Raw genomic sequence first — 27,471 nt, 5'->3', positions numbered from 1 at the left:
GTGAGCCTGACATGAAATCACATATTGCTGTTCTGAACGAGCAGCCAATGCAGCTGTGGGTGCGTCCTCCATCTAAAAGCACTTACAGGCGGCTCCATCTTGTTTGTGACACTAAAAAAGTGACAAAATGAAGCGACAGAAGAATGCGCATTTATAGCTACCGTACCATACCACGTAGACCTGCTCCTCTTGTGCTGTCACGCACCTTTAGTTTGGGAAATGTGTGGTGGTTGTCATGGTTTCACTAATATCAGTGAAAACGCTCTCTCTCCACAGGAAGTGGCCGTTGAATGACATAAATACTGGGGTGTTACATAAAGATTGGGTGTATCGTTGTATGGTAGCTGACGGAGGGTGAAGTGGGTGCACCCTCTCCGCCTCCACTAGTAACCTGCATCCACACACACACACACACACACACACACACACACTCACACAGGGGCACTCGGTCCGATGCACGATGGAGAAATGTTCTGCCTGTTCCAGCCGATATTGATCGTCAAACATGGGATTATACAGTCTGGCTCTATAGGCTGAGCGGCCTTTCATTCCCCGGCTGAATAGATAGACTGACTTTGGCTCTATACGTATCTGGATCAATGCAAATCTGCTTCTAGCCTAGCCGTTCAATTGTAAGTGAATTCCATTGACCATAAGTAAAACTTTTTGCTGGCTAATGTGATTACAGAGGGAGCTCCTCACCAACCCACAGAACCTCCCTTTTACTCCTTCCCTGCTTTCCTCTCCTCTCACCTCCATCCTACCTCCTCTCCCACACTGTGGAGGAAGTGATGGCAACAAGCACAAACATGAGCTTTTGCTCATACAGAGGCAAAGCGGCCGTGTACTGCTTCATGTTTCAAAATCAGGAGGGTTCTTGCACTGACTAAATGTCAATCGGAGATATTTACCATCGTCATCATCATCATCAGTGTCTCTATGATGAATTTAACACTTAAATGATTCATTTGTCTTGACTAAAAGGACTGCACACCAAAATAATTACTTTTCTTGTCAACTGGTTCTTCACAAATCAGTTGTTTGTTTTTGCACATGCGTCATGGCCAGCTATTGAAGTTAGACAATAATAGTAACAACAAGTATTGCAGTGCTGTGTGAAACACTGTACAGTAACCCATCCACTGTCATGAGTCCATTGACGCAAAGGAATTAATGCAATATTTTTCTCGCTAGAGCTAACAAGATTAGAGCCCTCCAGACATGAAGTAACACCCCGATAGTCACCTTTACACCCGTATTAGTCAATATAGTAGACATATAGAACATGTGAGGAATGGCTGATAGAAAATTATAAGACATAAATAAGACTTGTGCTCATGTGTCTTGCTGTAAATGTGTTCCAGTGCTAGGGGAGCTGAGTGGGGAGCGGACAGGAAGTGAGTTTTAACTTTTCTTAGCCAGTATTAGGGATTATTGCTTTTTTATTACCTCTTGTGAGAGCTTCAAGACCCGCAATAAAAGCCTCGACCCTAAAGAAGAGAAGCGGTATAGACAATGGATGGATGGATGGATCACAGGGTCTTTGAATGTGTCTTCTGAATGCTGCAAACTTCAATTAGAAGACACTTCATTTAGCCATTGTTATACTTGAAAATCCTTAATTTAGGCAAAAAATACAAACAATTTGCTTAAATATGCATGTTTTTTGAACTAATAGGCCATATTTAATTACAAAGCAGCATAATGTATTCCATATATATTTTTTATGTTTACTCCTGTCCTGTCCAGCCTTTAAAACAGATAGAATTGTAGATCTAAATGCCCTCAAGTGCTCAACAGAGTTACTCTGCCAGGGAGAAGTGTGATATACAATTCCCCTGTTATACAGAATTTATTTGACTTAGATGCTTGTTATTAAGTAAATTTGGAGCAGGAGGGGATAGAGAAGAAGAGAAAAGAAACCAGGGCATAGCAGGGGGACAAAAAAGACAGAGACAAGGACAACAGCAGCAACAACAATTGTGACAACAACAACAGAAACATACAGAACTACATCAGCAAATGTCTGTGATGATTATAAAGACCCTGACGGAAAGGACAAAATAATATCAACAACCACAATGATAATACTGCATTGAAACAGTCACACATTATAGTAGTAATGAAATGATGAACTATGATAGTGATCACAATGATAATACTGCATTGAAACAGTCACACATAATAGTAGTAATGAAATGATGAACTATGATAGTGATCACAATGACAATACTGCATTGAAACAGTCACACAAAATAGTAGTCATGAAATGATGAACTATGATAGTGATCACAATGACAATACTGCATTGAAACAGTCACACATAATAGTAGTCATGAAATGATGAACTATGATAGTGATCACAATGATAATACTTCATTGAAACAGTCACACATAATTCCATATATTTCTGTAAAACCGTGATAGAGTGAAGCTGCGCAATTGGAAGCCAAAAGTGGTGAAAGATTACGCTGTATCTTTAACGACAAGGTATTGTCTTATTAGTCATTAGCGTCAACATTTAAGCATGTACTCTTAACACGGTGCATTTTTGCTCAATTTTTCCACTTTTTTGTTGTTTAATTTTCTATTTGTACAATATGCCGCAAACTGCAAATGGCCCTATGGCCGCATTTTGGACAGCCACAAGACAGTGAAATACTAAAATAACATTAGAATGAGCTATGTGAATTCAAATCATTTATCTTTGGAGGTCTGTTGTGGAAAAGTATGAGGAATGCTGCTTCGTTGAAGGAGGACATGTATGAGAAAGTGTTGAATAAATTAAATGTTCAAATGTTTCATTCCATTTCTACTCATTTATAGTGTTGGCTTACTTTTGGACAATCTTATTACAGTAGACGCCCCTACAACGTAAATAATCAGTTCCGAGAACCTTTACGTTATAGGGTTTTTATGTTATACGAAGCGTAAAATACATGTAAATAGCCTAATCTGTTCCAAGATCTTGCCAAACTCACCCCTTTGGACCTTCAAAATATTCAAAGTCCACCACATATGGTGGGAAAATATAAGAAAACGTTAGCATAAACATTGTAGAGTAACATTCCAATATAAAATAAGGTAATAAATAAGATTACTGTAAATGAATAAAACTGAAAAACAAAAACAATCCTACCGTTCACGAGATGTCTTGATCAGGAGCGCAAGTGGAGGCAGGAAGGAGGAGGAGGAGGACTAGCCTGAGTCGAAACGCGAGTCAAAGAGTCTAAGAGTCAGCTGGTCTCTACACAATAATGCTGTGTGCAACATTTTAATTTGTAACTTAACTTAATTGTTTAAGTTAGTTTCAGGGGGACTACGAAGAGGAAGGAGGTTGAAGGGAGAAGCCTGTCTCTCACAAACTCACGCACGTGCTGTATAACTCAGCCAATGAGATGAGAGCGTAGGCGGTGCCCCGATAACCAGCCAATGAGAGCGTGATGAGTCAGAAGGTCACCAAGTGTTAGTCTGAACTTGCACCGACTTGAGGCATTAATAAAGTTGACTGACTTGATGCTTTATGTTATATGGCATTTCTTCTGTAATACGAAACTAAAATTTTACATAAATTCTTTCTGTTCAGTGGAATTTATGTAAAAGGAGGTTTATGTTACGCGAGGTACTACTGTATTTTCATTTTTTTAATGTGTGAAAGTATAATTTGCTCCATTTTGTTATTGTATACACTTTAACTTCAGCAATTAATGTCAATGTTTGGGTTTTTTTTAAATTTTGACTCGAGACTTGAATTGTTGGCAATAACTTGAAGGTTTTATTCTGACGAGTAAGGTGGGCGTCATTCTCCAAGAAAAACCCCAACCAAATCTGTTGTAAAAAAGAAAACACAGTTGTACATTATGTTCTTGTTCGTGTTTTCGTCCCCAAAAGCGATGTTTCAAGAAGCAGAGGGGGACAGTAACGAGACAACCAACGTCCACTGATTGGACGAGAGGCGTCCTGAGAAATAGACTGACATGCGCACGAATGAATGCTGCGGGTAAATCTAATCTTCCACAAAGCTCCGCTGGCAGCTGTAGTCGCAAACAATAGCGCGGCTAATATTAGAACAAGAAGCTAACTCGATTTGCGTCTTTTTTCCCTTACAGCGATGTGCTGGCGTGTGCACGTAGCGAGCGCAGCTGCCTCTTGATGCACAACGAGCATCTTTGTGGGCGATGGCGGGCAGGAAGCAGAGGTCACTGCCTGTCAGTCAAACATTTGTTTGCGGTCTTTGATATGTCAGCTGATTGTTGACATTGGTTTTACCGTTCAAAGGGTGTCCTTTCACGTGCCAGTATGGTCTCTAGACGGTCTGGACTTATTTTCAAACCATCTAAAATGTCAACTTCAGGATTTCTTTTGTGTAATTTGACTTCCCTTTTCAGTGCGGCCCCGCTGCTGCTTTGCAGGTAAGGAAGCATATTTGGTCACCAAAGTTACAGTCTCATAATGCTTTGCCTCTATGCCGCTCTTCGATCACTCAGCGTCGGTTCCTTGCCGCTTAAAAGTCGTCTAACAAGCTGCTGACAGGCGACTGAATCAGGACAGAAGCAAAGGAAACGGTGGAGATGGATTTAAGCATGCCGGCCATCATTAGCCTCAACCTAATCAAATCATTTTACTCATTGGGAAGTTGTCAGGGACAACGAACGCTGTCTGAGGGTTTCATTCTCTGCTGATACTGCTGCCAAACAAGATCACTTAGCAGCTTTTAATTTGTCCTGTGTGCAAACGTGTGGACACAAGCCTCACAACTGGGAAAAAAAGTGCAGAAAAATACTTCATTTTATCAGCCGACGCAAAACACATGACTTATCTTGTGATGTCACACATTTTCATGGAGCTAAAGCACTTTTTATTAGTACTTGCTGCCGGTGTGACTCCATAGTGTGGCTTCTACAAGCACCCCCAGAGGTCCATGGAGTCTTGTCTGTTCATTTCAGGAAAAAATTGTGGCCCGGTGGCCATTTATACAGATGATAGAAATATAGAAAGTAATAAACACAATGTAAGAAAAATGTAAGACAGCAACACAATGTAAAGAGAAAAATCAGAAAAAATATACACTCATGATCAAAATGTTAAGGCCAGTTGAAAAATGGCAAGAATTGACATTTTGCACTGTTGGCTCTTAAAGGACTTCAAAATGCAAAAATAAGAAATGGGAGTGAGACAAAAAATGTTTTGAGTAAGCAATTGATAGCAAACAAAAGTGTTCATCAGCTGATCACAAGTTTAAGAGCACAGCCTTCAAAAGGCCAAATCTTGGCAGAAATGTGGATTCAGTGTCATTTTGTGTCAGTATTCACACGGTCATGATCTCCTGATGGTGAACACGCGCGGTGGGATTGTTGAGCTGCACAAGCGAGGCCTCTCTCTCGCAGCGCGCCACTGCTGCTGAGGTTGGACGCAGCGAGACGGTCATTTGAAACTTCTTCAAAGATCCTGAGGCTTATGGAACAAAAACGTCAAGTGGGAAATCCAAAATCCAAAAGATGTCACCAGTTCTGAGCGGAGGATCCGATTGGCTGTCTGTAAAGACACGGGACCATCCTCGGCCCAAATGAAGGTTGTTACTGGTGCGGAGTGCAGTCCAGTAACCATCAGACGGCATCTGCGAGAGAAGAAAAAAGGTCTTCAAAAGCCTTTTCTCCGGGAGAGCACCAAACATGGGACATTGAAAGGTGGAAGAAAGTTTGATTCTCCCTTGACCGTCTGATGGCTTCCAAGGTTACTGGCATGACAAGGAGATCCATAGCACAGTGGAGGGGGCGACATCATGATCTGGGGTGCTTTTTCCTTCAGTGGGACAATGGAGCTTCAGGTTGTGCAGGGGCGTCAAACAGCAGATGGGTTTGGTTTGGTTTAGTTTATTAGAACATGAAGGTTCCAATGGAATACATCTCATGAATCATCATTTCACACTTCCACATGTCCAAAAGGAGTAGGAAGAAGCAAAGCTTATTTAATCCTACCCCCCATCCATTCTACATCTAGTACAGTACATGTTGTTCACTTCCTGTATTCCATGTCATGTTTTATATAATAATCAGAATAATAACACATAATAGATAACGGTTAAGACCCCCCCAATATATATAATAATAATAATAATCATAATAATAATAAATAAATATGAATAAAGAACAAAACTTTTTTTTTAAACAAAACGATAAATAACAAACCTGACGGAACATCATTGTGATGATGAAGACTCTTCTGCTTGTATTTAGCAAACATCAACTGCTTGTATTGTTTATGAATGTGCTCATCTCTGTACTTTGTTGGACTTCCTTACTCAATCCATTCCATAGTTTAATTCCACATACAGAAATGCTGTGGCTTTTCAGCGTAGTTCTGGCATATCAATGTTTTAAGTTGAACTTTCCTCTAAGATCATATTTAGTTTAGTTTAGTTTAATTGAACATGAAGGTTCCAATGGAATACATCTCATGAATCATTCTTTGACAGTTCCACATGTCAAAAAGGAGTAGGAAGAAGCAAAGCTTATTTAATCCTACCCCCCATCCATTCTACATCTAGTACAGTACATGTTGTTCACTTCCTGCGTTCCATGTCATATTTCTCCTCTCTGATTGAGAAATACTGGATGAGGTTTTTGGGTAACGAGTTATTATTAACTTTATACATTATTCTAGCGGTTTGAAAGAATACTAAATCTGCAAATTTTAATATGTGATATTAAAAATAAAGGTGTGTATGTTGTCTATACTTGGTATTATGAATGATCATCACTAATATGTGATATTAAAAATAAAGGTGTGTATGTTGTCTATACTTGTTGTATATTTTTAATATGAGATTTCCAACTCATTTTTTCATCTATTATGACCCCCAGGAATTTATATCCTTCCACTTTTTCAATGTCCACTTCGTCTATTTGTATTTGGTCGTACGTATCCTTTCTGCTATTTCCAAATAGCATTATTTTAGTTTTACTTAAGTTCAGGGATAATCTGTTCCTGTCAAACCATGACTTTAATATGACCTTTTCATCCTTGACCTTTTTAATGAGTCCTGTGTGCTTTCACCAGAACAAAATGCGGTCGTATCATCCGCAAATAAGACCAATTTTGCATCCTTTGTAATTTTACAAATACTGTTTATATACAAATTGAACAGTTTAGGTCCCAGTATGGACCCCTGGGGTACTCCACACGTGGTGTATAAACTCCCAGATGTGTATTCTCCTAGCTTTACTAATTGTTTCCTCTTTGCTAGGTAGCTTTTAACCCAATTCAAGACTAATCCTCTAATTCCGTACCTTTCTAACTGCTAGCAAATAATTCATTCTTATTCATACATTTGTCCAACCTATTATTAAATAACTTCTCCACAATTTTAGAGAATTGTGGTAACAAGGAAACTGGCCGATAATTTGTAAATTGGTGTTTGTCTCCTTTTTTGAAAATTGGAACCACCTTGGCTGTTTTCATTTTGCTAGGAAATATTCCAGTCTGAAATGATAAGTTACTAATATTTGTTAACGGGTCTGCGATCTCATTGATGACCCTTTAATTGTTTCCATTTCCATTCCATAACAGTCAGTTGATGTTTTTGCCTTAAAATGTTTAACAATGTCAGTGATTTCCTTTTTAGTTCCAACAGTGAGAAACATAGAATTCACATTCCTATCAATAATATCATTCATTCATCAATTGTGTCTTGTTTTGGAATTTCTTCTTCCAGTTTTGGTCCAATATTTACAAAATAATCATGAAACATTTCAACTACCTCCTTCATGTCCTTCCTGTTAGTGTTTCCAACCATGAAATAGTAGGGGTAGTCAGCTTTCTTACTGTTGTTCTTAATGGCCATGTGGAGATGTTGCCGGTGGCATCCCTCATAACTGAAGGCCCTCGTCTGTCTGGTGTTAGGGTTGAATGGCTATTTGAACAGCTTTAGACAGTGACCCAGGTAGCACATAAGCTAGCAACAGCTCACCAGCTGATGTTGAGTAGCTCACCAAAGGATATTTGCTTCACATCTTTTGATTTTTGTCAAATACAGTATTTTTATGTGTTTTCTAAGTGTCTGTTCAAACATGACACCTGTATTTAGTGACATATGAGCACCCTGAGTGGAGGTGTGCTTTGGAAATAAAGCGCCATTTATATGTTGGCAGTGCTCTCAGCAGCTCTGCCATTAAATTAACAGTTTTTCAATTTCCTCGTGTAACGAATGCCAGCCTGTCAGGCTGCGCAAGTGTACGTTGGTAAACCCCACTCCCTCTGCCTTACACATGGTTGACAGTCCGAGTTTTTAGTCGTGTGGTCAGTGCTCTCGCCTCCCATTACGAAGGTCCTGTGTTCGATCGCCAGTGAGGGCAGTGCGAAACATAAACCGAGTGGAACCACTTGGTTTATGTTTGGCTAGTTGTTGAAGAAAATTTCATAAATAAGTCATTTAAAAATTGCTATTTGTCTTTTTTTTTTTTTTTAATTGTAGACGCAGCAGCGGTACGACACAGCGGCGGCAGTCCGCCCTACCATGCGGCCCACCGCCACAGCTTCAAAAAATCCTAGGGGAAACCTTGGGATGCCCTTCGTGAAGCCATCTTCACCACCTGGAGAAACCTTCCTGCTAGCCTCCTGGAAACGCCCAAGCCTATTTCTAAGAATGGTGTAGCCACTCATGACTGAGTCCTTTTTGAACATTTCATTTCTATTTTCGGGGGGTTTGGGGAGCTATGTTCATCAACTTTGGAACTTTGAAACTTTACTTGGAACCTCCTTATGATCCAGCAGTGCAAAAGGTAAATTCTGAAGAGTTTGATTAGGAGTGTATGTAATGTAATGTAATGTAGTATAATACAAGAAGTATTATACTACATTACTTACTTACATACTACATTAGTACATATTAGTACATTAGTGTCATTATTGGTAAAGAATTGAAATAGTGTATTAAATAGTTGCATTGTTGCATTTTTTTTACATCAACTAAATATTTATTGAGTTTCAATATAGATTGAATATAAATATCCATCCATCCATTTTCTATTCCGCTTCTCCTCATTAGGCTCGCAGGGGTATGCTGGAGCCTATCCCAGCTGACTTCGGGCGACAGGCGGGGTACACCCTGGACTGGTGGCCAGCCAGTGACAGGGCACATATAGACAAACAACCATTCACACACACATTCATACCTATGGACAATTTAGAGTCGCCAATTAACCTCACCTGCATGTTTTTGGAATGTGGGAGGAAGCCGGAGTACCCGGAGAAAACCCACACAAACTCCGAAATCCCCAAGGGAGGATCCAACCCAGGTCTTCCCATCTCCAGGCTGTTCCTGTGTTGGCCAACGTGCTAACCACTCGACCACTGTGCGGCGAATATAAATATAACCAAGTCAAATAGCTGCAAAATAAAATGGCATGGAACCACTTGAGAGAAAATGCTAATTTTTGTAGTATATGGGATGTGAAAAGTTAAAAACTGATGAAATAGAGAACAGCAGTGAGAATGACAATGAAACTCTTGCTAATCTTTTCACCTTTCAGCATGGACAGGGATGATTAAAGCAGTTACTCTGACAATGGGGTCCAAAATAGTTTGTGAGATGACATTTTTCCCCTGCTTTGGAGCAAAGGCCTAACAACGGATGATTCATTGCCCACATAAACATACAACTAGAATATTGTGACAAGTCCGAGCTGCCAACATCCCACCAACTTGTCTTCATGATTTCCAGACGCCCAATGATTGAGTTTTGAAAGAGTGTACGTATGCATAGTGTGTATTTGCTCAGGCCAGGCTGCTCACTGACAGATTGAAATCTCTCTGGAACTTGGGCTTCTTCTTTCTTCATCAATGCTGGCGGCCACCCGCTGCACATGTGCTGCGTGCATGTGCTGTGTATGATTAACATGACGTGCTTACCACGCAGCAAAGCGTGACATTGGTAGCCTTTACGGTGCCCACAAGATGGCCGTGAAGTTAAGCAGACAAGTAGAACTTTGAGTGTGGGTCAAAGTGTTCTTGACAGGCAGAGAGGATTCCCAGTAAACACCTTCAATGTCAACTCGGTAAATTAGTTTAGTAGCTCATTTTTGACCATTATCATCAAAAAGCCACATTGTTGGTGGTGGGTTTGGGAGGGGTTGATGTCATGACATCGTCACATTTGGGCATTGGTCAGTAAAAAACAAGAAAATCAAAGTATTACAAATGAACCTCGCTTATTTTTTTTTTTTAATTTCACAAACAAAACAGCAACATGGTTGCTGAATAAGTCACATGAAGCCTTGGTGTTGCAGTAACAATTTGTTAAACGGACAGTTCCTGACTTACTGTTAATAAATAACGATGATATTTGGCTGTCTCAAAGCTATAAAAGCATTTTAGGTCAAATCCATGGTTTTTATTGAATGTATTATTTTGCCACTTATATATTTACAGTATAATACAAATACAGTATACGTTTGGGGGCAATTCCATTTCCAAAGTTTGGACTGTCTTTCTGTGTTGTATTTTAAAATAAGTGAAAATAATGCTTTTCCCATTTTAGATTCACACATATTGAAATGAATTTGCCAGCTGCTACCGGGTAGGAGCGAATGCAAACAATGACTAATTGGCTGCAGTGGCAGCTTAAGATGAAGCTAATTAGCTTAGCCACTGTGTTGTGCTGTGTGGCGTTATCATGTCATGTTTCTGCATCAGCTCTATAAAGTCAATCTCAAAAGTGTCCCGACATCCCCCTCCTGTCACACACATTCCTATATTGATGTATTTATTTTAAGAAGGCGTCTCTTCCAGGAAGTTTGTCCATGATGCCTGTAGTCCAGTCAAGGCTCAACATGGCTGCCTTCCTGGACGCCCCTCTCCCCCGCCCCACACCGGGCCTCAGCTGCTCGTCAGGGCCACTCGTAGTATCGGCAGCCGAGAGTGGATAAAGATGTTTACTGACAGGCTAATGAACGGACGGGCCCTGCTGAGTTAACCTTGATGAATGGGCGGCCCAGGTGTTTTCAATAAGCACAATAAGCACGGCCCGCCGCAGCCCCGCTGATACCGCTCTAATGCATTATTGGCCCATTAGGGCCCGGCCCGCAGAGACCACTTACGCGCTGGCCTATCAATAACGCGCGTGTCCCGACCCGGGGAATTAGTCATCCTGATATTCTATTTAATCAGAAGGCATAAAGAACTTCATTAGATTTGAACAGGGTTACAGTAACCCAGCAGCAGAGAGGCTTTCATTTCCATAAGAGCATCCATTGCTTAGTGATGTCACACACGGCAAATACAATGATAACGTGTGTGTGTGTGTGTGCCTTCACAAAAACAAAAGGAAGTCCAGCGTTCCTGCAGAGTGTTTGAACTAGAAGAATGAGAAAAAATAGCATCTACTCATATGATATACAGATTTGACTGCAAACACCTATGTTCAAAATCAACAAAATCAATAGCATTCTTGGTCCCGCACATGGCCGTTGAACAGTCATGAACATAAGCACCCAAAATGGACAATGTGCTCAGTGCCTTTTGACCAGTGATCTCAAGCACCTTGGACTTAGTAGGCCTTCAAAATCAATAGGGCCCTGACAATACCCCCCCACTATTGCAAATCATCGGTGTTCTTGCTCTGATATTCCAAAACAACAATACAATGACCCTTGACCACCGATGTCTTTAATTCATAAGGTAACATCCAATTTACTTGCTTAACAAATCACAAATAAAAATCTGTATTATAACATAAATACACAAAATACAAAAAATTACATAAATAGTAATTATCAATACACCAATAAACAGCAGTTTAAATGAAATAAATCACTCTAGAAGTTACATTTACACGACACAATAACTCCACACATCAGCGAAATAAAACACACACACACACACACACACACACACACACACACACACACACACACACACACAGTATATGCAATTTGTACTAATATTAATTAGGCATTGCTTTGCATTTCAATCAATGTGAGTTTTTCCATTGGAAGACTTCATAGTAACTGTTGGAGTTTCACTGAATTATTTGAAGGTTACACTTTGTATTTTTTAGAGGCCATCGTGCTCTTAGTATCCACCTTTATTGCCTAATGGGCCAGCCAGCTCTGGACCACAGCAGCACCTTGCATTGAGAGATTAATGCTTCAGTTTTCTCCAAAACCAATAGGGTTCTTGCTTTGATACACATAGAAATCTGTGTGGTCTTTGTTGACATGCAAACCCCAAAAAAGTCTTAAAGTGCTGCTGAAAGGCATCTCTCTGCACTTGTACACACACACACACACACACACACACACACGCACACACACACACACACACACGATAGCCGTATTGGCATGCAGCTATCAACGCCTTGGTGAGTGCGGCCGAGGGCCCCTGCAATAATAAACTGCTAATTGAAGGAGTGCAGTGAGCAGGGAGGTGTCAGCGGCGCGTCCGGCCGCTGAAAGATCAGTGCGCCTCTGCAGCTGACCCGGGTGCGAGTGCCGTAAGAGGCCGTTACAGCTCGCTCCTGAGTGTGTCACATGACTCCTAACTTGTTCCACGTAGCGTCTTCAATTCAGTCAAGGCTGTGTCAACACGTCCAAACAGCCAATAATGCGTAATAGCCTGGAACCAACCATCTCACATCTGTATCTGTTGTATCCCCTACACGCTACATGAACCACTACACTACCATCAGGTAGAGTCAATAGTGGCCATCATAAAAGCTTGATTAAGTGGACATGCAATGTTTTAAAGTCACATTTGAAAACTCTTGACGCTCATACAAGTGTAAAAAGAAGTTAACCACTGTAAACACACACACAAAAACACTGAATATAACAGGAAGGTTTAATGGTCACCTTTCTTTTTTCTTTTTTTTCTTTTACATTTTCAACTGAAGCAGTGTTAATAGCATAAAACATAAAGCGTAAAAAGAAGAGAAGCAGCGTTAATTACTTGAGAGAGTTCACTTTTAAAGTCACATTTTAACATTCTTAAGTCACGTAGTGTAAAAAGAGATGAGGATGTTTTGTTTTGTTTTTAAGTCACGCTTTAACATTAAGTGTCATACAAGTGTAAAAAGAAGTAAAGCAGTGTTAATAGTATAAAATGTTGCCTTTGTTTTTGAAGTCACATGCTAACATTCTTAAGTGTAATAAGAAGAAAAGCAGTGTTAATATGCTAACATTCTTAAGTGTAAAAAGAAGTAAAGCAGTGTTAATAGTATAAAATGTTGCCTTTGTTTTTGAAGTCACATGCTAACATTCTCAAGTGTAATAAGAAGAAAAGCAGTGTTAATATGCTAACATTCTTAAGTGTAAAAAGAAGTAAAGCAGTGTTAATAGTATAAAATGTGGCCTTTGTTTTTGAAGTCACATGCTAACATTCTCAAGTGTAATAAGAAGAAAAGCAGTGTTAATATGCTAACATTTTTAAGTGTAAAAAGAAGTAAAGCAGTGTTAATAGTATAAAATGTTGCCCTTGTTTTTGAAGTCACATGCTAACATTCTTAAGTGTAATAAGAAGAAAAGCAGTGTTAATATGCTAACATTCTTAAGTGTAAAAAGAAGTAAAGCAGTGTTAATAGTATAAAATGTTGCCTTTGTTTTTGAAGTCACATGCTAACATTCTTAAGTGCCGTACAAGTGTAAAAAGAAGTGAAACGTTGGCATAGAAGAGTGTGTTAAGTTTGTGTAAGGCACATTTTAGCATTGCCATACAAGTGGAAAAAGAAGTGAAGCAGTGCTCCACAGTAGCTTGTTGCTGCCTGGTGACGCCTCCGAGTTTCTTCTTTTGCTCTTGTCATAACTGGTATAGCCACTAGGGGGTCATAGTTAGTTAGAAGTCTGAATTGGCAACTTGTTAGATTTCTTGGGCGGATGACATCACCTCCTCTCTCCCTACAAGGGCCTCTGTCTGCCCCCCCCCCACCACGGATGAACCGAGGGCCCTTGCCAGCAGAAAACAGACCCTTATGCGGCATGCAGGAAGCCATGCAGAATGCTCATAATCTTTTAATACGTGCACAGGCAGGAAAGATTAAACCGTCAGGGTGTTGACAAGTGACACAGGAGCCCACGTACAGCCCCCACACCCCCCACAACCCTCCTGCCACTATCCAAGCCTCGGACTGCTCAGTGACTGTTCACCTTCATTAAAGCAATTGGCTTTCCAGATTGTTCCCAATACGCCATCATTCACGTCTGGGTAGTAAGAGGCTTAGTCCCAAATGTCTGTGGTAATGAGAGGGGGGGGTGTCAGGGAAATAAACACAGAGCGGCAGACGATGAGATTAGCGTGAGAGAAAGCGCTTTGGGATGAAAGAAAAGTCACGTTAGTAAAAGTTGTTGTGTGCAGAACAGGACAGCAACTGGGGGGGGGGGGGGGGGGGGGGTCCTCTTTTTCACACACTCAACTGTAGCTATTTGCTTGTGGAAGCTAACTCTTCTACTCCTGAACGGCTGCACACAAAAGGGGGAGGAAATGCACGCCCCATAGGGGACCAAAGCAGAATTTGACTTGGAACCAGAATTTAGCTGCATGTTGTAGAGTAATACAAATACATGGGAAACAGATGAGTGGCACGCAGCAGCTGTACCATTACACCACCAGGGACTGACAGGGGAGCGGGTGAGTTGTGCCATTTTATTCTCTTATTCTGCTGCGCTGGCAATCATTGTGGCAACGGGTGTGGTGTCAGATAACCTGTCTTTTTATTTTTTTCCTCTGCTGCCTCAGGATGACTTGGTGCACTATGCCCCCCTTGCACAAAATGGGGCCTCCCATGGACAGTGGGGCCCTTTGCACAGCGCGCAAACCCCAAAGTTTGACTTGAAATTTATCACACTTCCCCCTGTAACTTGAGGGTGGCCGAATCACCAGCAAATTGTTGGTACACACCTTTAAGGGACTGACAAGCACATGTGAGCAAGACTGGTTGCTGTGCGACGAATGAAGCCATTGGCAGTTTGTCCAATGATTACAACTGTGACTTCCACAAAAAAATTGTATTTCTTCATGTTAAATTTGTGGCCTTAAAAAGCTGACTATAAGCATTTCTGTCAGTTACGTCATGGAAACGGCCCAAATGCCAAATATCTAAATGGCCGACTACCAGTGCACTTTGCAGGAAGTCTAGTTTTATTATCCGCATCACATGTTGTTTTTATTTTACATGGCTGACGTTCCCTGTCAGTCTAACAGTCCACATCGCTCGCCTCATGAGTCCATTAGCCACAAAGTCCCAGCTGGGTGAACCAGCACCCCCCCCACCCCTCCCCACCACCAGAGGGGCCCCAGTGGCATTGTGTGGGCTCTGAAAGGGAGGTCACTGATTTGGGCTTATTATATTACAAGGACCTTCCTCAGCTGGATGCTTAGCTGCGCATGTAATGGTGCATGTTAGCTCGGCGCTTTGCCTCACACTGTGCACACATACCACCAGCAAATCCTTGATGAAGACCTTTGAAACCGAAAATATAACTTCTAAAGTAACTTTATACGGGAAACCTGAAGACGTGTGGTGGTTGCAACTTGCATAGCACAACAAGACACCAAGAATAACTGAGCAAAAACTTGAGACTACCTACAAATGGACTCATGATAGGACAAGAGACAGCTGGGCAGGATGCCAGGGAAAGGAGGGAGCTGATTGGTTGACACAGGAAGAACAGGCCAGACTCGACCAGGTGGACACAATTTAGGAATGAAAAAATGAAAAAGCCTTAAATAAGATGTGGTATTGCACCTTCACGTTTGTACGGCCAGTGTCATTTGAAAGGGATAGCAGTGCAAGTACGAAAAGAAAGAAGTATGGACATTATGCTCCATATATTCATATGCATACATGGTTGCAAATATGTAACGTGCATATTTATGGCACATGATTTTAGGGCAGACAAGTGCAAACTATGGGCTGATAGGACTAGGGCTGTCCTATCTAGTCTTTGTGTACTGTATTTGAGTTGTCTAATCTATTCTCTGTGCATGAATAGGACTAGAGCTGTCTTATCTAGTCTTTGTGCATCAACAAGACTATAGCTTGTCCTATCTAGTCTTTGCGCATGACTAGGACTATAGGATGAACCGATGACTACTCTTTGAGCATGAACTGATGAAGTCTGCTTGGAAGAGATGCAAAACGTCTTCTCAGACAACCTGAGCAGTCCAGTCACGATCGTTTTCGTGCCCTGAGAATTAGAAGTCAGAGCACAACAAGGACAACCTCAACCCGTCAATCCTGTGACTTCATCAGCCCTCGATGCTTTGTGGTACAAATCTTTATTGTACCTACTTGAGCACCGCTGGGCCCAACAAAGGTGTACTGTGGTTGATCTCCATCACCTGTCAGTCTGATTGGAGATTAGACAGGAGCTTTGGAGAAGCTCGGTTCCATTTGAAAGTTGAGCACCATCAGCTGGCTTTTACTTAGTCTCGTGTCGGAGTGTCTTGAGTGTGACTTTGCAAATAACCACTTCGGAGTTGGCTGTATATACACCTTCTTTTACATTTTCATACTCCCTGCTTTTCCTCTTCCATTTAATTGCCCCGTGGATGGAAAAAAATGTAATTTCGAATCTGTGTATGTCCATGATATCTGGTGAATTGACAATAAAGGCTCTTCAATCTGATGAAATTCTTAACTTTCAGAACCAGAAGACACACTTTTCTGTTGTGTTCAGGGGACAACACTGTGAGAGTCTTGATTCATTCATTCATTCATGCGCAGCGCCGTCATATGACTGCATGCTCTGCACATTGGCCTAATCATGGGGAAGAGATGATCATAGGCCAGGAAATGGCAGCACAAGGCCAAAGGAAACAATCTTTCTGCACCGTCTTAAGCCAATTATTCTCTCAACCCTGCCACTTGGCCCCCGCTTTCAGCAGTTTTTCTTCCAAGTCTGGTTTGTAAATGTATTCTGTTGAGCTACGTTTTATGGACTGTTCACAATACCCTTAAGGTGTTTGGAAATGCAAATCTTTTGTAAAACCAAACGTGTGATTATAAACACTTTCATGGAGCAACATGAGCCAGAGGCAGTTTTAGTCTAATGAAACCAGACAACTGTTCTGATTCGTATCAGAGTGAGATGTCCCCTCGTTGTCTGGCTCTTATTTTACTTATCGTTTTATCTTCCCATCGGAGCGGCAGGTGAGGGCGGCCGACAAGCTTTGTCCAAGCAAATGCAGGGATTCAAATGCTGGAGGTCAACGTACGTCTTAATCCCAGCAGCTGTGTTGGCAGGATTAAGACTTTCAGGGCATTTCCATGCCGCTGACCCAGGAATTAAACAGCCAAAGGTGTTACACCTGCTGGACTAAAATACGTTTTTTGTCTGATTTCTCACTAATAGTAATAGTAGGTATGAGATAAGATATAAATATAAAAATACTGCATGGTTCCAATACAGATAAGAATGTCACAAGATCACATGAGTCCGACCTAGGATGTGATAGCAACCACCCTCCCCTGCGGTCTGACTGATGTGGTGTTGGGGGGCTGAGGGTGCGTCCCTGGAGAGTGCTAATTGAATTGTTTTCCAGAGAATACTGAGGAGGCTTAATGTTGGGATAAGTGATACTTAAGCAAGGAGTGATCATTGACAGCATGTGTTGCTGCTGCCTAATAAACGTGTCACTGCTACACAGGGGGCCAGTTGGCCTCGAAATGAATTCCCCCCTGCTCGTCCTACCCCGCACATGTACACTGCGGGGATGTCTGCATTCAAATACCCAACAAAGACAAATAGAGTACTTATTGGGAGCACATATGGACCATTAGATCAATGAATTGAGATGAAATGTTCCATATTATAGTATTTTTCACCCCTTTTTAAATGCGTCTGAGGTCCCATAATTGTCCAAAATCTAAACTTGATGCTGGAATTTAGACTATTAGATATTATTTTGGATTTATTTTTTGTAATTATTTTTATTTTTTATTTGAGAATTGTATTTATTGAATAAATACCTGCCAGCAGTTTGCAGTTTTTTTTTGTATATTTTATTAAATGTAAAGCTGTTTACACAAAAGCTAAGCAGTTTCATGGTATGTATTTTGCATTTAAAGGCACCAAACCTTGACCTTAAAACCGAGGCACATTCTGTGATTATGGCGTACTGTTATACGCTGTAACTTTGCGCTTGTCCAAGGTAATGGATGTCCTGAATCACATAAAACATTGTAATGTTGACACAAACGTTACGATTACAGTCACATTTCAACAGACATGCTAGGTGAGCCTATTTGCTGAAGCAAACAGCATGATCGTACTCCCTATGTTGATGACAGACAAATAATGTAAGGCTCCAGGCTTCGTTTTAAGATGTGTAACAAAGCCTGCTTTTTTAATTACAATATTTTTTTTCTACACGTCTGTGAAGTGGTGGCCTCAGATGTGAGGCAGGCTCATCTTGCTAAGAGCGGATCGGAGCCCAAATGGAAGTCACGTCAACAACCAGTGAACCTGCCAGTGCCACGCAGTTTGCTTTAAAAACACACTTTTCAATACCTTGTCCAACACCATCGTCACAAACTCAACCCTCCACAACCCCGACAACAAGTCCACCTCACTTGTATTTTGGCCAGGTCGGGACAGGCTGGGAGTCGGTGAGGAGCAGCAGAGGGTTCTTGGTCGCTTAAAACTATGGTTGATGCTGAGCGACGGCAGAGATGCAATGTCAGCAGTTTGCCAAATGTTAGCAAGACTGCTTGTTAGCGAGCCTTGAGTTTCCATCCAATTTTTGCTTCGTCCAGATGTCTGCTGCTGATGTCTGCCGCCACACACACAAAACCACATCATCCACCGAGAATCTGTTTATTCTGGGTCTGGACACAAAGTGCTCAGTCTCCTCATTGAAAGACAATGAAGTTTGCCACAGCCTGATGAGGAGCACAGGGCAGGTGTAACTGCTGTACACTTACTAAAACTTTACAAAAACACACATTGTGAAGTATAGTTCAATAATTGAGGGCACAATGGATTTAATGAACGTTCGTGAGGATGGACTTTTGCGGTCCTTTGTCGACATCTGCTGGAACGTGAAGGCACTACGTGGTAAAGCCTCTGGTCACCTTACGTCTTGCATGAAGAAAAAGACCAGGTGTGTATTAAATGCTGCTTTTTTAGGAAGTCCTGGAGAGCTGATTACACAGGCAGTCAATAGACTTACTTATTGACCCCATCCTGTCTCGTCTCGTCTCGTCTTCCTTTTCTTCTTTGGTGCTGTCGCTGTTTGGGACTATTGCACAGACCACGTTTTGTCAACTGTAGCCCATTAAGGAAAATACTACTGGGTGTAGACACACCAGGAACTGTTGTTTTCAAGTGGACCTAGCGTTATTCTTTGTAGGTTGGTGTTTGTTGATGTTGCCTTTTGATGATGAAGAAGCTTTCCCAGGTGACTTGTATCTCCTCCTTGAGGCTCCACAATTGGACCCTGTTTTCCAGAGAAATGAAGACGTACCACACAAGCTAATATTACAAAGAATAATGACCATTTTAACTTCATCATGTACTTAATGTTACTCCAGACTTACTACTTTGTGTTGGGACACCATCAGGACTCATCTTCCCTTTCTTCAGTTCTGGCAGGCCAAGGGAAGGACTTCTGCAAAGAGTGTAATAATAATAATGATAATAATAATAATGCTTGGGATATGACATCAGCATTTGTAACACATAAACACCGGGACCTCCAGTTTCAGAAGTGGGCCAGGTCCTTTTCCTCGTCTCTGAGGTAGTAGCCTTACTACTTCTTGGTCTCTGGACATCATTTAGGGTTCAATTTTCTTTTCTTTTTCGTTGGCGATTCTCTGTGAGGATCAAATATTGTAGGCCTTAGTACTGGTGTGGTCAAATACATTTTTCTCTTTGGAGATCCTACAAGATACAGCAGCTTCCAGTCTATAGGTCATTTATAGATAATACTGACTGGGAATTGAAAACGGGTCTAAAAATGGGCCTCCGCCATTTTCTTTTGTGGTGACGTGGTCCTACTGGACAAATGCGGTAATTAGTGATGATTTTTGTGCAAAAAGAACTTTCGAGGTTTACAGAAGATGTACCTTTTGGTGTCTTCCGTTTGTCCCCCACTCTTTTATTGCTGCCACAACTGAAATGACATTAGAGTGAGATACAAATATAGTAGAAGAGTTAGCTGAAGACCACAAAGTGTTACTTGGTGTTCCTTTGCGCTGAAGAATCGGCCGTGGCAGTGCTCGTTGTCATATCAGAGTCCTCAACCTCAACTGAACCGTTAAGAGAGGAGAAAACATTTTGTTCAAGACCTACGCTGGTTTGAAATCCAACAGCAAAACTAGAGAAACTTGTAAATATGACCACAAGTGTACGAACCCGTCTCATCAAACATGATTTCAGATTGGGTTACAACAGATCAACGATTCCCAAACATTTCCTCTGGTATGTTCTTGCATGACCCTTACCATTTAGCGTCCGGTCACCATTGGGGATGATCTTCCCTGCCTTCCTGTTTTGTAAGTTTCTGCAGAAAACAAGTAGGAATATAACTTGCAGATTTTGAAAGCAATGTAAACCTATCTAGACATTTACAAACCTTGACTGGTTGTCGTTTGGCCCTGCTGACTCAGCTTTGGACATCCTGTCAGTCATCTCTGAGGAAACATCTTTAGGATGTATGGGAACCAAAAGAACTGCATGTCAGTGTGCATTGATCCGTTAAGTACAGTACTGTACCGTTAAGTTTCAAATGTACCTCTTTGTCTCTGGATACCATCCTTGTCCTCCTTTTGTGGTTTTCTGCAAACCAAAGACTCAATGAAATATGCAACAACAACAAACCAGCATGTGTTAAATGTGTTTCGGGCATACCCTGATACGGGACACATTTTTTTATGGGGTGGAGACTTGTGAAGGCTGATAGCAGCAAGCTGATGCGAGATCGCCATCTGTGTATCTGAGGAAAGGTCCTTGAGATTGAGGCCCCCCGTGATGCGTGACGAGATCCTCAAGATGTCAGGATGCTCTCTTTGGCTTTGCCAAAGGGGGGTCTTGCTGGTGGTTGCCTCCTGGTCCGAGGCCAGTGACTTGCTGGCCTGAATGTCAGAGCTTATGCTTTGATTCTGACAGACCTCCATCATCTCACAGCTCAGTTTCACACTTGAAGAGAAGATATCGGGAATTTAACCACATTACCTTAAGTGACTTATGGTTGATTGACTGTGAACGTACTAGAAACTGGTGGCGTGGCTGACGATGTCAGCCATGGTGATAAAGGGGTGCTGGAGAATCTGACTGGGTGTAAGTCGCTGGCTGGCATCAGGCCTCATTAGCTTTTTCAACAAATCCACAAAGCTCTCCTGGTCTCGGACTTCTGCTGTAGTATCCTCATTTGAAAGATGAACAACCTGTCGAACCTGGACCAAAACAAACCAACAAACCACAACTTTTATTGCTAAGACACAAGCATCCTTTCTTTTATTCCTGAAGAAAATACCTCCGCCATTGCCTAGTTGTTTCACACTCAACATATTGGGCTTCTTTTTAAAATATCTTCTGACCTATTTCTCCAGGAATGTTACAGGGGAGATCATGGACAACAAAACAACAGTATCCCTGGAATTCATAGCTGTGTACCCAAGTGTGCAGCTCTGCCTGGATCTCAGCATGAACTGGTATAATAGCTGTCAATTGGCATTGCAGTTTGACAATAATATTTTTCAGCATTCATGTGTGGAATTCTGAGGGAAGTGACATTTTGGGTTCTTTCTATTGTTCTCTGCAGTCACGGTGGTAAAATGGATGAAAGCTTGATACCTCACAAAGGTCATCCACAGAGTTGATAAAACTGTCAGTGCAAGCGACGTATCCGTACTCGTTTGGCGTCTGGAGAGAAATATGTGAATGAACAAAAATATCTGAATGCCACAAGAAGGTATCGAATCAAGGGCTGTTCTATTGAGATGTGCTGGTAGGATTAATGTTTAAAAACAAAACTGTCAATACAGGAGGTTCCTGCTTTTGAATGAGGAGCATTTACCCGAGTAGGTTTCCAATGGCTCGTAGTGGATGAGAAGCTCATCCCTACAACTAAAGTTACTGATAATGACTTTGAATGTTTTCATTACCTTTAGTCTCCAGTGAAAGGACCGAAACCCCAACTCTTTCTTGTAAAAGTAAATGGTGTTCAGTCCAATGTTCAGAAGTCCTTGAGGCAAATGGCCAAGGATGTGCTCTATTTTTCTCAACTGTAGAAACAAGATGGCACAAAGCATGAATCAGTTATGATCAGTTAAGGTGCTGACATGTCATTTTAGAACTTGCCATGTCGTATTCACAGGTGCTATAAAAAAGTGGTGAGCCCAAAAACAGCTCTGCAATAATGCAACCCAGAGACCACACATCGATGGCCTCTGCGTAGGGCAAGCCGAGGATGATCTCTGGGGCCCTAGTAGAAAGTAAAGTAAGAAAGAAATACCAAATTATGCAGTAAATATCAGCTATTTCTTAACTGAATATCTCCTTCAAAGTGTCCGTAATGAACAATCAGGCAAAACTATGCTTTGTGAGGTCTACTTTGCTGACCTATAGCGACGGTTCTGAAAATGTCTGCCCTGGTTTGTCTCTGAGACGTGCTGAGCCAAGCCAAAGTCGATGATTTTAACTTTGTATGGCTGGTTGACGTGGTCTACCATCATGATGTTGTTGGGCTTCAGGTCTGCGTGGATAAGTCCAATACTGTTCAGAAAATGCAGGCCGGTGGCCAGCTGAAGACATGAGTACATATAAATGGGGTTTACCTATTTACACCTTTGTTTGTCAACAAACAAATCTAGCTTAGTTTCCCAATGAGCTAATTGACACGTTGTGCTGCATACTATTCAAGATTCAAGATTCAAGAGTTTTATTGTCATATGCATAGTAAAACAGGCAGTTATACTATGCAATGAAATTCTTATTCTACTATTCATACTATTGTTTCACTTGACACAATCAGTTGAATTTCTATCCATCCCTGTTAGACGGTGATGACACATTTCTCAACCATAGACCAAACTCGCAGCAATGACCTTGCAGTATTTGACATTATGAGTTGAAATGTACCTGATGCAGGATGGGCCGGATCTCTTTGACAAGGAGGCATTTAGTGGGTCTGGTGTTCATGAAATCCCAAAGATTTATATCCATCATCTCAAACTCCAGACACATGTAGACTCTGTCTACAAAGATGCTTTTGCACTGGATCAAGTTGACCTTGTCCGTGTCGAAAGCCATCAACGTTTGCAACGTGCTGACCTGGCACACGTGTTGACATTTGAATATGTTCAAAGAACCGTCATCCGTTTGCTTCTCTCACCTCTTTCTCAAACTTGTCCGGGGCGTCGATGTGCTTGAATATCTTCACGGCTACCTCCTCTCTGGTGGCCGTCTTCAAACACTTGACCACATCTCCAAAGGTGCCCTCTCCCAAGAAGTCGAGAATCTCGTAGTCCGACTTTGGAGAATGGAGGACGTTCAAGTACCTGTAGGCCTCAAAAGGCGAGCAGGACTGAGTGACGGCCTTCTCTTCAGAGGATGTGAGGTCTTTTGCTGGTACCCTGTAGTCTGGGTTCTGGAGGACAGTAAACATGTAGTTGTACTTCATGGTTTCTGAGTTGTTGATGCATTGAGACCTTTTGAGTGGTCTACCATAGTTGAGTAGAATGCAATGTAATGTATTCTACTCCATTAGGATTTTACTGCTGCTACCAACCTGTTGTGAAGCCATTGTCTTTTCATGGCCGACACAAAGAAAGAAAACATAAAAATTTTGCAGCAGATTAAAAAAAACAAAGTAAAAAACTCAGTTAAGGGTAGTTTGTTAACTTTAGAGGGGAACTTTTATTTTTATTTTATTTTTTACATTTTCAGAATTGTCTTAATTGTGAAATGAAATTCAAGTGGTCAGGTCCTGGAAGGTTTTTGATGTTGTCATACAGCTCTAATACGAGGTGACAGCTCTGTATGGTAAATATCTATATCCTCTTCATGCCCAAGTGACATCACATTGTGATGACATCACACTTATCAGTGACAGCGTGACCTCGTTAGTTCGCCACATGTAATGATAACAGTGGTACAGGAGTCAGGGGAGGCAGTTTGTGAGCTGAAAGGTGCTTGTCGCTGCCGTCCTTCCGCAGAGAAGAAAAGACAGTGTTTTTTTTTAACAGCAGCACCAGCTAGAGCTAGATTTAGAAACAAGCCAAATACATTAAAGATATTTTAATGCCCCGCTGAATGAAGGAATGAATTTGACTGTCAAGATGGAAGATTATATATCTAAGCTCACCAGAAGGTGTTGAGACTTTTACAACAAAGTATCAGAGTTATTCCTAGAGAAGGATACGGTGCATGTAATGTACTTTATAAACAAAACAAAAGGTAAGACCACAAATGATTTTTACTTTATAAATAACTCAATAAATGGGACTAAGAAGTAATGATTTCAGGTTATTTATTTCAGACTTGTTCCCCCATTATGAGCCTCCTCCCCCAGGGCTGGCATGGAACCTGCAGCGTGCACCGTTATACCAACAGGTTCATGCATCCTTTGCGCATTTGCAGAGAATGTACCCCCTTGCACGAACTGGGCCCCTCTGTGGATCAAAGTGCCCTACGCACAAGAGTTAGTCCCCGTAGTTTCCAAGGCATGGTGCTGCAAAAACAGTAATTAAAAAAATGGCAAAAAAATAAATATTGATTGGCTCACTGGGAGCACTCACAGTACTACAGTATGTGTAGTGTTTCAAGGTATTATATATCTTTATATAATTATATAGTTTTTCCTCTTTTTTTGTAATATGAAACATTGAAATGAAGTACCAATGAAGAAAAGGCAGCTGTGGCCATTAGATAGTGGAAAACCACCTTTGGCCACAAGAGGCCAGTGTTGCATCAAGAGATTCCTCGGTTGTATTTTTGACAAAAATACAGAGACTTTTATCCATCCATCCATCCATCCATCCATCCATCCATCCATCCATCCATCCATCCACCCACCCACCCATCCAACCATCCATCCATCCATCCATCCATCCATCCATCCATCCATCCATCCATCCACCCATCCATCCATCCATCTTCTATGCCGCTTATCCCCATTACGATCGTGGGGGTGTATGCTGGAGCCTATTTTGCCATTTGTTTAAAAGTAATTTTTGGTTTAAAAGATGCTGTTGCAAGGAATTATACTAGATTTTTTTTCATAATATACATCCGTATATATATTTGTGTGTGTATATATATATATATATACATACATATAAGATTCAAGAGATTCAAGATTCAAGAGAGTTTTATATGCATAGTAAAACAGGCAGTTCTACTATGCAATTAAATTCTCATTCTGTTCATTCTCCCAAGAAAAGAAAGAAAACACAAGAAAATGAATAAGAACATAAGAAACATAAATACCAATAAATTAAGCAACAACAACAGAAGAGACATTAATACAGCTAAATAATGCAAATAAATAAATAAATAAATAATAAAGTGCTATGAGTGTGTGTGTGTGTGTTGCGTGCGGCGTGTGTGAGTGCTTCGTTGAGAAGCCTGATGGCCTGTGGGTAAAAGCTGTTTGCCAGCCTTGTGGTCCTGGACTTCAAACTCCTGTAGCGTCTGCCTGACGGTAGGAGTGTGAATAATGAGTGTTGTGGATGTGTGCTGTCCTTGATGAGGTTGTGTGTTCTTCGTAGGACTCTAGTTTTATAAATGTCTTGCAGTGAGGGGAGGGCTGCCCCAACAATGTTCTGTGAGGTCTTGATCACCCGCTGGAGTGCCTTCCTATCACGTGTTGTACAGTTACCGTACCAAACAGTGATGGAGGCGGTAAGGACACTTTCCATAGTGCATCTGTAGAAGCAACTCAGGATTGTGGTGGACATGCCAAATTTCCTCAGTCTTCTCAGGAAGTACAGTCTCCTTTGGGACTTCTTCAGAATTTGTTGGGTGTTGTGAGACCAGGTGAGGTCCTCGCTGATGTGTGTGCCAAGGAACTTGAAGGTTTTCACCCTCTCCACCTCAGTCTCATCAATAAACAGGGGTCTATGCGGCTCCTTTTCCCTTGTTCTTGGGTCGATGATCATCTCTTTAGTCTTATCTGTATTGAGAAGGAGATTGTTATCACGACACCAAGCTATGAGGTCCGCCACCTCTCTTCTGTATGATGTTCCAACACCACCAGTGATCAGTCCGATGACTGTAGTGTCATCCGCAAATTTAATGATGCTGGTGTTGTTCTGGGAGGCCACGCAATCGTAGGTGAAGAGCGTGTAGAGGAGCGGACTCAGCACACACCCCTGTGGGGTCCCAGTGCTCACAATTCTTGAGCTGGATGTGCGATTGTGGACTCTGACTGACTAGGGCCTGCCTGTTAGAAAGTTAAACACCCAGTTACAGAGGGAGGGTGACAGGCCTAGTGTGAGGAGCTTATCTGTGAGTTTGTGGGGGCTGACTGCATTAAAAGCAGAGCTATAGTCTATAAATAGCATTCTGACGTATGTGTCCTGGCCCTGTAGGTGAGAAAGGGCTGTGTGGATGGCAGTGTTGACTGCATTATCCGTGGACCAGTTCTGGTGATATGCAAACTGTAGAGGGTCCACAGCGGCCAGGATACTCTTTTTGATGTGGGTCATGACTATTCTTTCAAAGCACTTCATTACAATAGGAGTGAGTGCTATAGGGCGATAGTCATTCAAGCAGGTCATGTTGCTCTTCTTGGGTACGGGCACTATGGTGGTGGACTTAAAGCAGGTCGGTACAGATGCTTGTGCAAGCGACAGGTTAAATATGTCAGCAAGCACATCAGCTAGCTCTGTGAGCAAACCCGAAGTGCACGTCCTGAGATGTTGTCTGGGCCTGCTGCTTTTCGTGGGTTTGTTTTGTTCAGAACCCTCTGCACATCAGCTGATGTCACCATGAGAGGTGAGTCCTGTGTGTTCCCCAAGTTCAGCCACCCTCTCTGCTCATCAGGAGTTTGGGTGTCAAAGCGGGCATAGAACTCGTTCAGCTCATCTGTAAGTGTGGTTTGGCTGGACGTGGCTACGCTACTCTGCTGTCGATAGTCTGTGATGTGCTGGAGCCCCGCCCACATGCGCCGAGGGTCTGAGGTGGAATAGTAGCCCTCCAGCTTCTGTCTGTACTGTCTTTTGGCCTCTCGTATGGACCTCCTCAGGTCATATTTGTCCTTTTTGTAGTCCTCAGCGGTGCCCATGACAAATGCAGTCGAACGAGCACGTAGCTTAGCCCTTACGTCACAGTTCATCCACTGTTTTTGGTTCGGGTATTTTCTGTAATACTTGGTGGTGCTAACAGTCTCTATGCATGTGCTAATGTAGCCAGTAACAGCAGAAGCATATTCATCCAAATCAACAGTACAGTCTTCCCTCCCCGCTGCAGTTTTAAACACATCCCAGTTTTTGCAGCCAAAGCAGTCCTGAAGTACTTGATCAGTTTCTTCATT

The 27,471-nt window shown here is 41.8% G+C and overlaps 1 protein-coding gene across 10 annotated transcripts; it reads right to left on the bottom strand.

Moving 5' to 3' along the window:
- Window positions 1-14,445: 14,445 nt before the first annotated feature.
- Window positions 14,446-24,969, bottom strand: LOC129184723 (homeodomain-interacting protein kinase 3-like). 10 transcript variants are annotated; one of them, XM_054780948.1, is made up of 14 exons: window positions 23,329-24,969; window positions 23,076-23,267; window positions 22,100-22,219; window positions 21,789-21,857; window positions 21,204-21,388; window positions 20,844-21,131; window positions 20,728-20,771; window positions 20,569-20,638; window positions 20,438-20,496; window positions 20,173-20,242; window positions 19,927-20,106; window positions 19,532-19,807; window positions 19,165-19,431; window positions 14,446-19,073 (listed from the first exon to the last, which is right to left on the bottom strand). In XM_054780948.1, the coding sequence occupies exons 1-12, from the start codon at window positions 23,614-23,616 to the stop codon at window positions 19,765-19,767; spliced, it is 1,608 nt and encodes a 535-aa protein (XP_054636923.1). In that variant the 5' UTR covers window positions 23,617-24,969; the 3' UTR covers window positions 14,446-19,073; window positions 19,165-19,431; window positions 19,532-19,764. The 10 variants fall into 10 exon arrangements, with proteins under 10 accessions (XP_054636923.1, XP_054636924.1, XP_054636927.1 ...); XM_054780949.1 differs by having other exon boundaries at window positions 14,446-19,431; window positions 19,532-19,602; window positions 19,688-19,807; XM_054780952.1 differs by having other exon boundaries at window positions 14,446-19,431; window positions 19,927-19,987; window positions 20,060-20,106.
- Between the last annotated feature and the right edge of the window lie 2,502 nt (window positions 24,970-27,471).

Source organism: Dunckerocampus dactyliophorus, chromosome 7 (genome assembly GCF_027744805.1).
Source record: "Dunckerocampus dactyliophorus isolate RoL2022-P2 chromosome 7, RoL_Ddac_1.1, whole genome shotgun sequence".
NCBI lineage: Eukaryota > Metazoa > Chordata > Actinopteri > Syngnathiformes > Syngnathidae > Dunckerocampus > Dunckerocampus dactyliophorus.
Note: the sequence above shows the minus strand (reverse complement) of the source record. Positions and strands in the feature narration are given on the sequence as shown.